At 35.7% G+C, this 18,866-nt stretch overlaps 1 protein-coding gene across 1 annotated transcript in view; it reads left to right on the top strand.

Moving 5' to 3' along the window:
* The window catches only part of LOC111140884 (LDL receptor related protein 1B), a 1,957,146-nt gene that overhangs the window by 1,658,261 nt on the left and 280,019 nt on the right, over positions 1–18,866 (top strand). The window contains exons 49-53 of the mRNA XM_022493131.1: positions 2,473–2,586; positions 2,830–2,979; positions 11,905–12,027; positions 13,843–13,962; positions 18,225–18,353. Coding sequence (XP_022348839.1) covers positions 2,473–2,586; positions 2,830–2,979; positions 11,905–12,027; positions 13,843–13,962; positions 18,225–18,353 — 636 coding nt within the window. The remainder of the gene's footprint in view (positions 1–2,472; positions 2,587–2,829; positions 2,980–11,904; positions 12,028–13,842; positions 13,963–18,224; positions 18,354–18,866) is intronic.

The following is an 18,866-nucleotide window of genomic DNA, read 5'->3' on the forward strand; positions in this document are numbered from 1 at the left end:
CTAGCCATTCATTTTAACTTCAAAGTTCCCATTTCTTTTCATCTAGTCAGAGTTCTTCTCCTTTCTTTCTTCTTCTCAGACTTCCATCTAAAACTGGGTTCCACTTGCTCCACATCTCTGCTCTTCTCACAAGGTATTCTTTATGTTCACTTTCACCTGAGAGCCCCAGTACAGTTTTTGAATCTCCATTACTGCATACTGCTGGATCTTCAGCCCTCATAGCTGTGTAAGATGCTATCCTCATGTCAGTGATGTCATAATTTGCCTCTTCATCCTATCTGCCACCAATCTCCACTCAGATGGACTCCCTACCATGTACACAGAAGCTGTTCTGTGGACATTTGGGGAGAGATGGAGATGATGTGGTGAACTGTGATTGTTCCCATCAGAATTCTTCTGGTACCCTTAACCTCTGTGAGTGTAAGATGGAAACTCTAGGGTATTATGACATTACCACTATCTAGAAGACATTACCACTATCTAGGATGTTGTTTCACAGAGAAATGAATCCTGTCTTCTAAATAAAGGGATTATAAGGAATCATGTGGAACACAACTTCTTAATAATAAAATGCTTGTCATGATTACTTTCTATGTTATGTATTCCATTTACTGTTTCTATTGAAAAAATATTGAATGTAAAATATAATAGAAAGGTATATGGAAGAGATTTTGCTTTTTAGACATAAAAGAAGAATATTTCTTTTTCCTGTTTGGAACAGTGTATTTATCTCTACTCATAATAGCATTATCTGTTTCATATGATAAGATGTTATTTTTAATGAAGAAAACACTGAAGCAATTATAATTGCAAATTGTAAATAAAACACTTATTCTAATCATCATTTAAACACAAATAAGGATACAATTGCAAGATACAATTAAAAATAATAAGAACAGTGCATTATGAAATACAAATGACATATACACCCTTGAGTAAAATTTGCATATCTTAAGGTAGCATTTTAACTATTTACAATTGATATAATTTCTATTTATAAATAAATAGGCTCTTCAAAATATCAACACTAGTAAAAGTGGCATAGTCAAAGAGCCCTTCAGGTTGTACATTTACATAATCAACCTGTGAAAATTTGAGTTTGGAATAAAAATCTCACCTAAGTTAATCTAATGTACATAGCATGACATGCACCTGTTCACAATATTGCTGGAAACCATTATATGGTAATGAATGTGTGAGCAAAGTAGAAATGAATATATGATTAAGCATAAGCTATTCTGTATAAGGTATATATAATGACAGTAGCATATTGAAACTGATTTTCATCTAAGCATAGCAAGGAATTGGAAAGTCAGACTTTCTAACAATAGAGACAAGTCATAGCACATTTATGTTTCTTGGCATGAGGTAGTCATCTTTCCTATACCAAATGTTAGTGATATGGCTGTGTAAAGGAGTATAACATAGCATGGAAGACTTCCTAGCATGGTTGAGCTATTTCCTCTGAGTAATAAAGCAAATGTTCAGCAGTTTCTCCATCTCAGTTTCTGTCTCTGACAGAGGGAATGTTCCACTTGCTTGCAACCAGTTTGGGATTTCCTCATACTTCTTCCATCAGACATTTGCTTAGTATTATAACTTTATACTTTGGAACTTGGAAGGAGAAAGAATTTTCAGCAACACTTGATGTTTTAATACATTGGCTTAGCGCTACACTGATACTATGATGGGAACCATGTACAATCCCTGCTTTCATGGAGCTTATAACTTAGTGGGGGAGTGGATACATACACAGGCAATTGCAGTAAAGTATTATAAGTACCTCAACAGGGGAAGACATATGAGGCATCTGACCCAAGCCTGGGGGTGTGGGTGGAAGCCATGGGTCAAGTTTGACTTCCCAGAATTAAAAAGGCAAAACCAAACAAAATTACATGAATTAGTTAAAATATAGATCTTCCTCAACTTATAGTGCACGTATGTTCTGGTAAACCCATCCTATGTTGAAAATATTCGAAGTCGAAAGTGCATTTACTACACCTAACCTACCAAATGTCATAGGTAGACTAGCTTATCTTAAATGTGCTTAAGCTATAGTTGGACAAAATTATCTAACACAAAGCCCATTTTATAATAAAGTATCATGTATATCATGTAATTTAGTGACTACTGTACTGAAAGTGAGAAACAGAATGGCGTCTGGGTACAGAACAGTTCTAAGGGTGTTGATTGTTTACCCTCATGATCACAGTGGCTAACTGGGGGCCATGGCTCACTCTTGCTGACCAGCATCAAAAGGGAGTATCCTGCTGCATATCTCTAGCCCAGGGAAAGATCAAAATTCAAAATCTGAAGCACAGGTTCCACTGAAACATATGGCTTTCCCACTACCTCAAAGTTGGAAAACTGTGTCAAATCACGGTATGTCGGGGACCGTTGGTACTGAAGATGTTAGAACGAGGAGTCACTTTGGTCTCATCTATCCATTTATTTATTTACCTGTTTTTCCAGTTTCCACCTGTGCTGCTGTTGAATTCCGTTGTGCCGATGGGACATGCATTCCAAGATCAGCACAATGCAACCAGAACATAGATTGTACAGATGCTTCAGATGAAAAGAACTGCAGTAAGATAATCCACTACCTTTTGTTTGTTCATCCCTGGGTACCATTGGCATTCCATCTAATCCTGCCCGGTGTTCCACTGAACCTTGTCCAGAATTGATATGTAATTAACCCCTGTTGTGTAAGATAATTGCATTCTTACTTCTTCAAATGAGGTTAACTTTGCTTGTTTCTATGACCTGCATAGAAGGCTTGTAATCTTTGCAGATGAGGTATTTTTCATTTCTCTGTTTACCTCTTTGTAGATAATACAGACTGTACACATTTCTATAAACTTGGAGTGAAAACCACAGGGTTTATAAGATGTAATTCGACCTCACTGTGTGTCCTGCCAAGCTGGATATGTGACGGGTCTAATGACTGTGGGGACTACTCAGATGAATTAAAATGCCCAGGTAATTCTAGAAAGAAAAAAAAAAAAAAACAAAAAACAAAACAAAAACCAAAAACTTTGCCTTGAGATTTAGAGGTTCATTGTATAAAATAAATTTATTAAGTTTTAGTCTTGATATCCAGTGATGAGGATTAAAATTTAAATAATGTAGACTAAATTACAAGTAATCATTCCGTTCCAAACATGTCCCTTGATCTTTTTTAATGAGTTGTGAAATGATACTCAAGAAATCTGTTCTGTATTTGGATCTATTTCCTTTTAATGTTCAGTTCATGAGTAATCCTCTTAGAGTTGGTGATTAAGTCTTAAAATGCATGATTTCTAAAGTTGCCACAAAAGTGTCACACACTGAGAAAAAACTATCCGTGGACTAAAGGAGAAAGACAATGCTTCTCACCACTGGCTTTACTCGATGTCATACAGCTGTTATTGTCATGTTAGGCTGTTTGGTGAAGTTTTGCAATCTTTCAACATAGTAGTATGGATAATGACAATTATCACTGAGTCAAGGTGGGAAAGGTATATTTATATCTGACTTTTAACCATCTTTATATACATAAGCTCTGAAAGTGTCATCTGTATTCTTAGCAGAATGCATTCCATTAAAGTGTCATGATCCTGTTCCTTTCTAACTATTTCAGAAAAAAAAAAATTAAATACAAGAAGTAAAGGTGTTAAATTACTCTAACTGGAAATAGGTATGATTTATAGGAAACTAATAAATGTGTCCTCATACTGTAACTCTCTCTCCTTAGCCTGCTGCCACACTCAATTTTTCCATGTTTAGTTGACATATAATAATATTTTGAAATATTTTAAGAAATCATACAGCAATGCACACATACACAATCTACTGTGAAGAACCAATATTCTTAATTCATAATCTATCGCTTAATTGGGCAATAGCAGATTCCTTTGTTTGTTTGTTTGTTTGCTCAACAATGTGTAACATTCTATGATCCCATTTTTGTTCCTTTTGGGTTTGAAAGGCTAGCTGCATCCTAGGAGGAACTGGTGAACTTTTCTGCTTCTGTAGAGAACTTACATATGCACTGGTCACTGTGGCTCACCACAACTCTTCCACGTTTTATTTTTGTCACATAAAACATTTTAAAAGAAATGTAACATTGATTTAGATTTAACATTGATTTAGACTCAAAAAGCCTGGGTGTCTAGATTCTTAATCCATTGTTCTTTCTACAACAATTATGTACCTCATTATAGCTGTAGTTAATTCTTAAAATTAATATGAAAGCAACATATAACAGATACCCATTAAACTTACATATATATAAAACATATTACATACATATGTAAAACTCTGTGATCTTTATATATTTCTAATATTAATAAATTATTTTAAAAGTTAACTTTTTTTTTTTTTATTTAAGTTTTATTTTTTTAAAACATATAATATCTTTTTATCCCCAGGGGTACAGGTCTGTGAATCGCCAGGTTTACACACTTCACAGCACTCACCATAGCACATACCCTCCCCAATGTCCATAATCCCAACCCCCCACACCCCCCCATTAACCCTCAGTTTGTTTTGTGAGATTAAGAGTCACTTATGGTTTGTCTCCTTCCCAATCCCATCTTGTTTCATTTACTCTTCCCCTACCCCCTTAACCCACCATGTTGCATCTCCTCTCCCTCATATCAGGGAGATCATATGATAGTTGTCTTTCTCCGATTGACTTATTTCGCTAAGCATGATACCCTCTAGTTCCATCCACGTCGTCGCAAATGGCAAGATTTCATTTCTTTTGATGGCTGCATAGTATTCCATTGTGTATATATACCACATCTTCTTTATCCATTCGTCTGTTGATGGACATCTAGGTTCTTTCCATAGTTTGGCTATTGTAGACATTGCTGCTATAAACATTCGGGTGCACGTGCCCCTTCGGATCACTACGTTTGTATCTTTAGGGTAAATACCCAGCAGTGCAATTGCTGGGTCATAGGGTAGTTCTATTTTCAACATTTTGAGGAACCTCCATGCTGTTTTCCAGAGTGGTTGCACCAGCTTGCATTCCCACCAACAGTGTAGGAGGGTTCCCCTTTCTCCGCATCCTCGCCAGCATCTGTCATTTCCTGACTTGTTAATTTTAGCCATTCTGACTGGTGTGAGGTGGTATCTCATTGTGGTTTTGATTTGTATTTCCCTGATGCCGAGTGATATGGAGCACTTTTTCATGTGTCTGTTGGCCATCTGGATGTCTTCTTTGCAGAAATGTCTGTTCATGTCTTCTGCCCATTTCTTGATTGGATTATTTGTTCTTTGGGTGTTGAGTTTGCTAAGTTCTTTATAAATTTTGGACACTAGCCCTTTATCTGATATGTCATTTGCAAATATCTTCTCCCATTCTGTCAGTTGTCTTTTGGTTTTGTTAACTGTTTCCTTTGCTGTGCAAAAGCTTTTGATCTTGATAAAATCCCAACAGTTCATTTTTTCCCTTGCTTCCCTTGCCTTTGGCGATGTTCCTAGGAAGATGTTGCTGCGGCTGAGGTCGAAGAGGTTGCTGCCTGTGTTCTCCTCAAGGATTTGGATGGATTCCTTTCTCACATTGAGATCCTTCATCCATTTTGAGTCTATTTTCGTGTGTGGTGTAAGGAAATGATCCAATTTCATTTTTCTGCATGTGGCTGTCCAATTTTCCCAACACCATTTGTTGAAGAGGCTGTCTTTTTTCCATTGGACATTCTTTCCTGCTTTGTCGAAGATTAGTTGACCATAGAGTTGAGGGTCTATTTCTGGGCTCTCTATTCTGTTCCATTGATCTATGTGTCTGTTTTTGTGCCAGTACCATGCTGTCTTGATGATGACAGCTTTGTAATAGAGCTTGAAGTCTGGAATTGTGATGCCACCAACTTTGGCTTTCTTTTTCAATATTGCTTTGGCTATTCGAGGTCTTTTCTGGTTCCATATAAATTTTAGGATTATTTGTTCCATTTCTTTGAAAAAAATGGATGGTACTTTGATAGGAATTGCATTAAATGTGTAGATTGCTTTAGGTAGCATAGACATTTTCACAATATTTATTCTTCCAATCCAGGAGCATGGAACATTTTTCCATTTCTTTGTGTCTTCCTCAATTTCTTTCATGAGTACTTTATAGTTTTCTGTGTATAGATTCTTAGTCTCTTTGGTTAGATTTATTCCTAGGTATCTTATAGTTTTGGGTGCAATTGTAAATGGGATGGACTCCTTAATGTCTCTTTCTTCTGTCTTGTTGTTGGTGTAGAAAAATGCAACTGATTTCTGGGCATTGATTTTATATCCTGACACTTTACTGAATTCCTGGACAAGTTCTAGCAGTTTTGGAGTGGAGTCTTTTGGGTTTTCCATATATAGTATCATATCATCTGCGAAGACTGATAGTTTGACTTCTTCTTTGCCGATTTGGATGCCTTTAATTTCCTTTTGTTGTCTGATTGCTGAGGCTAGGACTTCTAGTACTATGTTGAATAGCAGTGGTGATAACGGACATCCCTGCCGTGTTCCTGACCTGAGCGGAAAAGCTTTCAGTTTTTCTCCATTGAGAATGATATTTGCGGTGGGTTTTTCATAGATGGCTTTGATAATATTGAGGTATGTGCCCTCTATCCCTACACTTTGAAGAGTTTTGATCAGGAAGGGATGCTGTACTTTGTCAAATGCTTTTTCAGCATCTATGGAGAGTATCATATGGTTCTTGTTCTTTCTTTTATTAATGTGTTGTATCACATTGATTGATTTGCAGATGTTGAACCAACCTTGCAGCCCTGGAATAAATCCCACTTGGTCGTGGTGAATAATCCTTTTAATGTACTGTTGAATCCTATTGGCTAGTATTTTGGCGAGAATTTTTGCATCTGTGTTCATCAAGGATATTGGTCTGTAGTTCTCTTTTTTGATGGGATCCTTGTCTGGTTTTGGGATCAAGGTGATGCTGGCCTCATAAAATGAGTTTGGAAGTTTTCCTTCCATTTCTATTTTTTGGAACAGTTTCAGGAGAATAGGAATTAGTTCTTCTTTAAATGTTTGGTAGAATTCCCCCGGGAAGCCGTCTGGCCCTGGGCTTTTGTTTGTTTGGAGATTTTTGATGACTGTTTCAATCTCCTTACTGGTTATGGGTCTGTTCAGGCTTTCTATTTCTTCCTGGTTCAGTTGTGGTAGTTTATATGTCTCTAGGAATGCATCCATTTCTTCCAGATTGTCAAATTTGTTGGCGTAGAGTTGCTCATAGTATGTTCTTATAATTGTCTGTATTTCTTTGGTGTTCGTTGTGATCTCTCCTCTTTCATTCATGATTTTATTTATTTGGGTCCTTTCTCTTTTCTTTTTGATAAGTCTGGCCAGGGGTTTATTGATCTTATTAATTCTTTCAAAGAACCAGCTCCTAGTTTCATTGATTTGTTCTATTGTTTTTTTGGTTTCTATTTCATTGATTTCTGCTCTGATCTTTATGATTTCTCTTCTCCTGCTGGGTTTAGGGTTTCTTTCTTGTTCTTTCTCCAGCTCCTTTAGGTGTAGGGTTAGGTTGTGTACCTGAGACCTTTCTTGTTTCTTGAGAAAGGCTTGTACCGCTATATATTTTCCTCTCAGGACTGCCTTTGTTGTGTCCCACAGATTTTGAACTGTTGTGTTTTCATTATCATTTGTTTCCATGAATTTTTTCAACTCTTCTTTAATTTCCTGGTTGACCCATTCATTCTTTAGAAGGATGCTGTTTAGTCTCCATGTATTTGGGTTCTTTCCAAATTTCCTCTTGTGATTGAGTTCTAGCTTCAGAGCATTGTGGTCTGAAAATATGCAGGGAATGATCCCAATCTTTTGATAACGGTTGAGACCTGATTTAGGACCGAGAATATGATCTATTCTGGAGAATGTTCCATGTGCACTAGAGAAGAATGTGTATTCTGTTGCTTTGGGATGAAATGTTCTGAATATATCTGTGATGTCCATCTGGTCCAGTGTGTCATTTAAGGCCTTGATTTCCTTGTTGATCTTTTGCTTGGATGATCTGTCCATTTCAGTGAGGGGAGTGTTAAAGTCCCCTACGATTATTGTATTATTGTCGATGTGTTTCTTTGATTTTGTTATTAATTGGTTTATATAGTTGGCTGCTCCCATGTTAGGGGCATAGATATTTAAAATTGTTAGATCTTCTTGTTGGACAGTTCCTTTGAGTATGATATAGTGTCCTTCCTCAGCTCTTATTATAGTCTTTGGCTTAAAATCTAATTGATCTGATATAAGGATTGCCACTCCTGCTTTTTTCTGATGTCCATTAGCATGGTAAATTCTTTTCCACCCCCTCACTTTAAATCTGGAGGTGTCTTCGGGTTTAAGATGAGTTTCTCGTAGGCAACATATAGATGGGTTTTGTTTTTTTATCCATTCTGATACCCTGTGTCTTTTGATTGGGGCATTTAGCCCATTCACATTCAGGGTAAGTATCGAGAGATATGAATTTAGTGCCATTGTATTGCCTGTAAGGTGACTGTTATTGTATATTGTCTCTGTTCCTTTCTGATCTACTACTTTTAGGGTCTCTCTTTGCTTAGAGGACCCCTTTCAATATTTCCTGTAGAGCTGGTTTGGTATTTGCAAATTCTTTCAGTTTTTGTTTGTCCTGGAAGCTTTTAATCTCTCCTTCTATTTTCAATGATAGCCTAGCTGGATATAGTATTCTTGGCTGCATGTTTTCCTCGTTTAGTACTCTGAATATATCATGCCAGCTCTTTCTGGCCTGCCAGGTCTCTGTGGATAAGTCTGCTGCCAATCTAATATTTTTACCATTGTATGTTACAGACTTCTTTTCCCGGGCTGCTTTCAGGATCTTCTCTTTGTCACTAAGACTTGTAAATTTTACTATTAGGTGACGGGGTGTGGACCTATTCTTATTGATTTTGAGGGGGGTTCTCTGAATCTCCTGGATTTTGATGCTTGTTCCCTTTGTCATATTGGGGAAATTCTCTCCAATAATTCTCTCCAATATACTTTCTGCTCCCCTCTCTGTTTCCTCTTCTTCTGGAATCCCAATTATTCTAATGTTGTTTTGTCTTATGGTGTCACTTATCTCTCGAATTCTCCCCTCATGGTCCAGTAGCTGTTTGTCCCTCTTTTGCTCAGCTTCTTTATTCTCTGTCATTTGGTCTTCTATATCACTAATTCTTTCTTCTGCCTCATTTATCCTAGCAGTGAGAGCCTCCATTTTTGATTGCACCTCATTAATAGCTTTTTTGATTTCAACTTGGTTAGATTTTAGTTCTTTTATTTCTCCAGAGAGGGCTTTTATATCTCCCGAGAGGGTTTCTCTAATATCTTCCATGCCTTTTTCAAGCCCGGCTAGAACCTTGAGAATCGTCATTCTGAACTCTAGATCTGACATATTACCAACGTCTGTATTGATTAGGTCCCTAGCCTTTGGTACTGCCTCTTGTTCTTTTTTTTGTGGTGAATTTTTCCGCCTTGTCATTTTGTCCAGATAAGAGTAGATGAAGGAGCAAGTAAAATACTAAAAGGGTTGCAACAACCCCAGGAAAATATGCTTTAGCCAAATCAGAAGAGATCCCAAATCATGAGGGGGAGAAAGGGGATAAAAAGAGGTTCAGAAAGAAGAAGAAGAAGAAAAAAAAAAAGGAAGAAACAATTAAAAAAAGAAAACCAATAAAGAAAAATATATAAAAAGGAAAAAAATATATATATATTAGATAAACTAGTTAAAAAACGTTAAGAAAGAAAAGGGTAAAAGTTAAAAAAATTTAGCAGAAGAAGAAAAATAAATTGAAAAAGAAAAAAAATTAAATTAACTGCAAGGCTAAAGAATCATGGGGAGAAAGCCATGATTTCCGTGCTTTGCTTTCTCCTCCTTTGGAATTACGCTGCTCTCCTTGGTATTGAAACTGTCCTCCTTGGTAGGTGAACTTGATCCTGGCTGGGCTTCTTGTTGATCTTCTCGGGGAGGGGCCTGTTGTAGTGATTCTCAAGTGTCTTTGCCCCGGGCGGAGTTGCACCGCCCTTACCAGGGGCCGGTCTGAGTAATCCGCTCGGGTTTGCTTTCGGGAGCTTTTGTTCCCTGAGCGCTTTCCGTAGAGTTCCGGAGGGCGGGAATGAAGATGGCGGCCTCCCAGTCTCCGGCCCGGAGGAGCCAAGAGCCCGGGGCCCCACTCCTCAGTGCGCCCTCAGAGAACAGCGCCGATTTACTCCCGTCACCCTGCCTCCGGCCGCGCTCCGAGCTGACCGAGCCTGCAACCGGTTCAAGGTAACCCCGAGCTGAGAGTCACTCCTCGGCTCTGTCTCTGTAGCCGGCTTCCCTGTTCTAATACCTGTAAGCTCTGCGACACTCAGACGCCCCCGATCCTTCTGTGACCCTGCGGGACCTGAGGCCACGCTGACCCTGTGTGGGCTTCACCCCGGTTAAGCCTCTGGAGCGATGTCCCTCAGCGGAACAGACTTTTAAAAGTCCCGATTTTGTGCTCCGTTGCTCCTCCGCTTGCCGGGAGCCGGCCCCTCCCCCCGCGGTCTATCTTCCCGTCGCTTTGGATTCACTTCTCCGCCCGTCCTACCTTTCAGAAAGTGGTTGATTTTCTGTTTCTAGAGTTGCTGTTCTTCTTCTCTTCGATCTCCCGTTGGATTTGTAGGTGTTTGCAATCTTTAGATAAGCTATCTAGCTGATCTCCCGCTACCTGAAGTAGTCTCAGCCTGCTACTTCTCCGCCATCTTGACTCCTCCCCCCTAAAAGTTAACTTTTAACATTAATAAAGAATTGTGATTATAATGGGAAAGGAAGATGGGGAGCTTATGTAGACTGATGACATAGGTAGACAGCCAGATAGGAAGCCAGTAATAGTCAGTCTAAGTACCTTAGCTTATATCTAGGCTAGTCCTAAGAAAAATAAGACACAAATCACACTCAGGACTTTTTGGTTTAGTGGTGAATTCTGTCAAAAATTTTATTTTCATCTTCAATCTACAAAGTTGACATTTGAAAAAATAAAATGGGATTGTTATCCTAATAGAGTTATAATGGATTATATAGTGTAATTATTATAGTGTGCATAGATTATTACAGTATGACATATGCTGTAAGATTTGCTTCCAAATTGGCTATGGTTTACAAAACTGTGAACCTGAAGGTGCAAGGGGACTGATGACATTCAATAGAGAAAAATCTAATATTTTTATACAGTCTTGGAAGTTATAATAATAACAATTCTCCCCAATCTAAAAATATATAATTTACAAAATAATTTTATATCCAAATAGTTATTATTCTCATGCTATTTCTGTAAGGTACAACAGTTTTAGAGATTCTATTGTAAGTTGTCTCTTTTTTTGAAGTAGAGAGTGCTTCTATAAACCTAGTCAAAATGTATTCAGAATATAGGACAGTAACAACACCATGCCCACATGTTCTCAGTAAAAATCCACTAATGTTTTTACAATGTTTAAAATTCCAATTCCAACAATTACAATGTTAAAAATTCCATATTTTTATAAATATGGAATTACAGATATTTTCTACCAAAAATATTTATTTGGCCCTGGCCTAATTCACTTTGTAATTACCTCAGTTATATTATTTCAATTCTATTAATAGGATACCACATTATTTGGATTTTAACAAGTTTTTCTATTAGTGCTTTTTTCAGATCCAGGATCCAATCTTGGATTGGATTTGATTATCATATCTTCCTAGTCTCCTCTGTTCTGTGCCATGTTGTTGTTGTTTGTTTGTTTGTTTGTTTAGCTTTTCCTTGGTTTTCATGACCTTGACATTCTTGAAGAGAATGTCAGCTCTCCTTTTTATTTAAATTTTCTCATTTTTTATTTCTTTCAGTTCAAGGAGAATTACTGTTTTATTGTCTACATTATAGTGTGGAAGTCTAAGATTAATTTAAATTACTTGACATTACATTCTGTATTTTATCACAGTTCAAAACAAACACAAATGTGAAGAAAATTATTTTGGTTGTCCTAGTGGAAGATGCATTTTGAATACCTGGATATGTGATGGTCAGAAAGATTGTGAGGATGGACTTGATGAATTCCATTGTGGTGAGACTTCGTATTTTGTTCTGTGTACCATATTATTATTTATATGCTGATGTTCTCTTACATAGGGATTTTATACAAAATATTGCTAATTGATTTTAACAATTTTCATTTTTAAGTAGCACAAAATGGGACAAATTAAAATAGAACAGAAGAACTTGTAATCGAGAGTAACACTCTCCTGCCTCTGACTTTTCTTTTAACCTTTTCTGCTTCTGTTACTGGTTATCTTTGTCAGTCTAAATGATAAACCTTCATTTTCTTTCTGAGTAATGAAATTCCAATATATTTACTTTCTGCAATGAAAAATAAGGATTTAGCTCACACTACTCATTATATTCTCCCTACCTGTTATTGACTACTATGATTCTAAATGTTTCTATTAATTACATGTATAGCTTTAAATAGCACTTAAACTTGTATTTCCTCAAACTCTCATCTTTCACCACTACCTCCTAATTTCTGTGTGTGTACATTTCATCTAACTTGGCAAGTCAAGACAGCATTTTTAAAAATTTATTTTATAGAATTTATGGATTTTATGATTTCTAGGCCAAAGAAATTTCCTAGGGAAAACAAAGCCTATATTCACTATTTTCATTTAACACAAATAACATACACTACGGTGAATAGACAAAGTAGAAAAAAGATTAAAAATGGATCTTCTATGAAATGTCAAACTCCTCTAAAAGTAAATGTCATCATGAAATATGAAGGTGCATTTTGTTTGATTAAGATGCTATATATCTTTACATTAGAGCCAGATTGTGAACAGGATTAACAGAAAATTTTACAAATAGTTTATGCAGATTCTTAGTTTCTGGACAGGAAGCCATTAAATGTTTGTATTTTTGTTAGTTTCATTTTTTCCAGTTTTCAGTTTTTCCACATTTCTCTCTTTATCACAGGTCACCTAAGTGAATATTTTAAATAAAGATGCAAGATTTTAACATAGTTTATATAATTGAAAATGAAGTGTTTATTTTTTTTTATAATTTACATTTGGAACACTTGAATTTGGAAGGATTTTATTTTGGATGTTGCCTGGTGATAGATATACTGAGTGGAGGGACAGGCAGAAGATGGAGGAGAACAATCACAAACTTGACTTTGGAATTAAAGAGAATACACTATGATAATTGTATAATGTAGTAATAGAATACAAACCACCATGCCAATGAATTTAGATGTTGTTCATCAGACTTAAGTGTCCCCAAGAGAAGTAAAAACCTCTTAAGTGTTTAGTTTGTATGGGTGTGAAACTGGTGGCTTGTCATCAAGCTAAAATCCCCTTAATCACCTCATCGCTAAAAACAAATATATATGCTGGTGAATATATCATATTATAATCTTACCTAGGATGCATTTTTTTCTCTAGTTGTTCAAAAGTCAATTAAGATTTAGAAGGGATGACCAGACCACACTTGGAACATATGTTTTTTATCTGTGCACCAGATATTGTGGTTTTTTTTTTTTTTTTTTTTTTTTGGTGTTTGTTTGTTTTGTTTTTAAATGACACCCTAGAAAATACTTAGGGGAGAGTGGCTAGTATAATGAGTAGCTCAAAGTCAAGCCCTGTGAGAATTCTGTGGGAAGAAAAATGTTACATAACCTGGACCCTGAGAGGGAATACACAGGCTGTTGTCAAAATTTTATAAAGCTGTCATAGAGAAGAGGAATTCAGGTTGTTTTATCATAGAACAATTTATTTTAGCAAAGTCTAAGGAAGGACTTTCTTACTGTCAGACCTATCCTAAGATGGTCTCAAATGATTTTTTTTTTTCTTTTGCACCTAAAGCAAACACTTTTGTCTTCTAGATTCTTCTTGTTCTTGGAACCAATTTGCTTGTTCTGCACAAAAATGCATATCTAAACATTGGATCTGTGATGGAGAGGATGATTGCGGGGATGGATTAGATGAAAGTGATAGTATTTGTGGTGAGTTGGTTCTTCTATGTTCTCATTCAATTTTTAGGCATATGATATACATACCCATTATCATTTTAGAGCATACATAAAACTGTTAAATTTAACATTAAATTTATATATACATTTCTGTGTAGCTGGTTTCATATTTTAATGGCAACCTATTATCCTATTATTTTTATATACACGGTCTTTCAGTTTTTAAAATATTTTCCTGAATATTCACACAATGAATATATTTGTAAATTTTATTTTTTTAGTTTTCATGTACTTCTTTGGACTAGATCTCAATGACTGGGATTACTTGCATCAAATGATCAAACATTTTTTCTTGGTCTTTGACATGCATTCCTAAATTACCCTCCAAAATATACTGATTTACATTGCCACAAACCACAAATGCTATTTGTGTTTGTATAAATGTATTATAGTGATTATTATTATTGAATTATTTTAAATGGGAAGTAAAAAGGGGGCTATTGTATATAATTTTAAAATGTACTTCAAAAAACAGCTTTATAGGATTAGAGGTTGAGTGTCCTACTATATATCAACTACAAAGCCAATGTAATTGCTTTTAAATAATCACAAACATTTAACAAATAAATTAAATGGAGTTATTAAGTTAATTTTTAAGGGATAAAAGAAGGAATTGATAATCTTTATAAGTTTATTACAAATAGCCAGGCATTCTACTAATGTATTTATATGCTTCTTGGTCTATCTTTCTGATCTATTTCTACATGTATATTTGTATTTATAGGCATAAAACCTTTACTCATTATATCAGCACCGTTTCATAACTGTTATTATCCTATTTTCTCTCTTTTCTCTCTAAATAAGGTGCATGTACAGAGTTAAGTGTACTTGACACCACTTTTAAAATTTTGGTAGTGGTGGCCTGTTTTAGGTCAATACCACAGAGACAGGTAGGTAGGATTTTATACTACTCAAGCTAAACTGAAGTTCTCTGTAAATAGTATAAAATTAAAGCTGTCTTCTGAAAGCAGGTAATTTATTTTCTTGTATTTAAGCCACCCAAATCTACTTATTATTCACACAGCTGAAACAACTTATTTATACAACAAATAAATATAGAAAGATCACTATCAAAAAACTCTGAAAGGAAAAAGGACTCAGTAATCAACTAGATGTCTGGCCAGTCACTTTTAACTACTTTGTTTCTTTCTGAAGAGAAAGATTTAATAATCTTTCTTTAATTTTAACAAAAGAATTACCTACTTACAATGGGTTGACCATGTTGTTAAAATCATCTAGCTTTTTGACCTTCAGTTTAACCTGACACTAAATGGCTCAGTTGATATCCCTTTCCTTTCTGAGTGGACACAATATAGTAGAAGGTATAAAGACTCTGAAACCAGAGTTGAATTCTCCCACATCTATATTTTCCTTACCTATTGGGATGGTATTAAAAGATCTCCCTTATGTAACTATTGTGATCATCTAACATGACCGTTGTATACAATATAAATGAATTTATTTCTATTCTCTTTTGTTCCATTTCTCGTGCTCTCTCCTTTATTTTTCAGAGTTATTGCTGCATCTACATCTATCAGTGTCCTGATAATTTATTAAAAGAACTAAAATGGTAATGGACATGTTTACCTGTTGTCAAAAACAGCCAGTCCATTTAATTTAATTACAGGCTGCATTTCATATGCTAACTACCAAGCTGGTGACACATAAAAAAAGACTGCTTTACACCAAATATCATTCAATGAACTGAACCTAATATACTAGGATTGGGAAGGAACTTTATAAATAATTTATCTCAGTGTTTATCATCTTTAGTGTACAAAAGATACTTTTCAGAAGTTTGCTAAAAATGAAGATTCCTAAGCTTTACCTACAAATATTCTAATATGGACTGTAAGTACAACCTTTCTTAATAAGCACAATAGTGGTTCTGACTTGGGATCTGAGGGTCCCTTTTTGGAAATTATAATCTAGTACACCCTCATCATTTGACAGATGAAATAAGAGAAACTCATAGAAGTTAATATATTGCCTGAGGTCACTCAGTGAATCAGTGATGACAGAGCTAAGACCCAAATTCAGATCTATTAAATCCTTTCTAATGGGATAGTAACTCTTACCAATCAAGTATCATATCTGAGTAGGTGCACAAGATGGATCTGGTAGAAATATTTCAGCTTGTCTTCTTCCTTTCTTGGGATTCATTTCCCTGAGGAAGTTAATGTGTTTCCAGATGGCAGGGGTAACCATGGAATGAAGCCATGAGTTTTTTCTTTGGCCCATTTTCTTTCTGATTGACTGTGATGTTTTGGCATGCTCTTAATACAGAAGCTGTTGAACACTATCAAGGGAGCCAGAAAATTAGCTGCAAAGAGCTTTATGCCATTTTATAGCTTGAGGTATCTTAGTAATTATCTAGTCATACCCCTCATTTTACAAATAGTGAAACTCAGACACTTAAGTCTTCTCCAAGGTCATACAGAATTAAATTTCTCAACAGCCAAATTGATATTATATCTATTATGCCTACCTTGAGATTAAATGGGGATGATAAAAAAAAAAAAAACTAGACAAGGAGGTCTACATGTATCAAAACTTCCTTACTACAGAGAATGCACTTTTTAAAAATCTCAAGCTAAATAACAAAAATATTATGGAAATTAAAGCACTAATTGAGAGTATAATAGTGAAAGTGACACTTTATATTCTTGTGGCAAGCTTAAAAAGATAGATCATAATGAGGAATAGTATAAAAATAAATTCTGTAGGAAGATGATTTTATTATAGAAGATATTAAAGACATAATAGCAGGTAAATTCATTTTTAAATGAAAGCAACACTTATTTAATAGATTTTTTTTATGATTTCTTCCAGTAATAGGTATCATATTAAACCCCATTCTATTAGCACTGATCCTCAATCAAATGAGCAAATCTGAATTACCTGGAGGACTTTTCTATATTCACTTGCCATCCTGTCCTCCAAGCTAAAGTATATGTCAAGGACAGTCATGTTTATGATGGAAAAAATCCTCAGAGGGTCTTATTTTAGCACCTTGCTCCCCCCTTTTGAAAGCATTGCATTGAAAAGCATGATCTGCTCATAACAACTCTATAGCTGAAAAGAAAGGTGATAATTGTTCTATAATTAAAGCATTTTGGTCACTGTTTTAAATGTTTGAAACCTAATATCTCTCATTCTATTCAGTTATATTTTCTTCCTGTAGATATTAGCATTTAAAAAAATAATTCTAAAAATTAACATCTATTCTATGGATAGCTTTTGCTCACGGGAAAATGGAGTCAAAGAAAAGTTAGAACATGATTTGAGGGGTATCTAACTGATTCACTCAACAAATATTTTATATAAGTAAATAAAGAATTCAATATGTATAACTGTACTAGATGCTAGGAAAACATCATGAGAAATAATTATGTTCTATTTCATACGATTGCTCTATACCCATATAAGGTGAAACAAAGAAATCACCTATGATCCTTTGAGCATATAATCAAAGTCAGCAAGCATTTTTTTTTTCTGTGTACGTTTGAAAAAAATCATGCATCTAAAGGGACACTGATTTGACAGAGCAGAGAAAAAGTAGATTTTATTTATTAAGTGTGTAAAAACAAAAGGAACATGCATACATTAATTCTTTTCAACAACACAAGGTAGGGAGTAACAGTCATGACATTAGCAGTCGAGAGAAGGTGCTCAGCAATCCGAAGGGTTTTGAACTCCCAGCTGAACATGTGTCATCCAGCACAACTTGTGACGTTCTGAAAGCTTTTCCACTTCTCTGAGCCTCAGTTTCCTTTCAGTGAAATGAGACCAATAATAGTTCTACTGGTTGGAATTCTTGCAAGAATTAAATGAGTTAATATATTAAGTGCCTAGCATATATTAAGCAATAAAAACACTATTATTATTATTATTATCCTATGGGTTCAGTCTTTTAGAAATTTTATCATAGTTTTTTCACAATTCTATGGCATTTGTATGCCTTGCTACATTTTGTAGGGAGAAAAGATCTTTATTATTTTCTGCAATGTAGCCTTAAGAAATAAAATACTTGCACTTAGGAAGGCATGATTTCTGAGAGGAACTGTGTAAACATCTATAGGAGAAGGATACTATGTGATGATTTCAAATACCAACAGTCTCTTCCTCGTCAGCAACATTCTTCTGTTTACTTTCTTTCTAAGGTAAATAGAAATGTTAGATCTTTCCCAGAAGACATGCAATCATCTTAATGGCATTCTCTCGTTGGCTTTCAGGTGCTACCACCTGCGCGGTCGACATGTTCAGCTGCCAGGGATCCCATGCCTGTGTGCCGCGACACTGGCTTTGTGATGGTGAAAGGGACTGTCCAAATGGAAGTGATGAGCTCTCCACAGCTGGCTGCGGTAGGACACTGTAGGGCTCTGTATGAAGGAAAGCTGACACAGTTTCCTCAGACTCTTCCTTTCACAGTACTTACCATATCACATTTTCTCTCACTTTCCCAATCCCTGGACTCGTAAAATAGTACCCAGACTTAATCACGTGGGATGTTGTCATCTTGGTAGTTCAGCGATCCCTCTAACCAACTGCTGTTCAGTTTTTCAAACATGCAGAGTGAGACCACCCATTTAAAAACCCTTCTGATGAACACAGATTCATCATTTCACTTCTGAGATTATGTAGCTGCCTGATGTATGTGTGTGACTGTGGTAGATTTGTTATTTTCTTTTTAAACCCCCACCGCCACCCCCACAAAGTCTTTTAGATTGCCTATTACAGACACTCTATAAATGGCTGTTGTGATCCCAAATAACCACTGATCAGAAGGTCAGTAAACACCTACTAGTCCTATGGAGAGGGTATTAACCCTTAGGTCAGGTAAAAATAGTATGGATATAGCTGAATGAAGCTAGGAT

This window comes from Enhydra lutris, unplaced genomic scaffold (genome assembly GCF_002288905.1).
Source record: "Enhydra lutris kenyoni isolate GAN:26980312 unplaced genomic scaffold, ASM228890v2 scaffoldscaffold1, whole genome shotgun sequence".
NCBI lineage: Eukaryota > Metazoa > Chordata > Mammalia > Carnivora > Mustelidae > Enhydra > Enhydra lutris.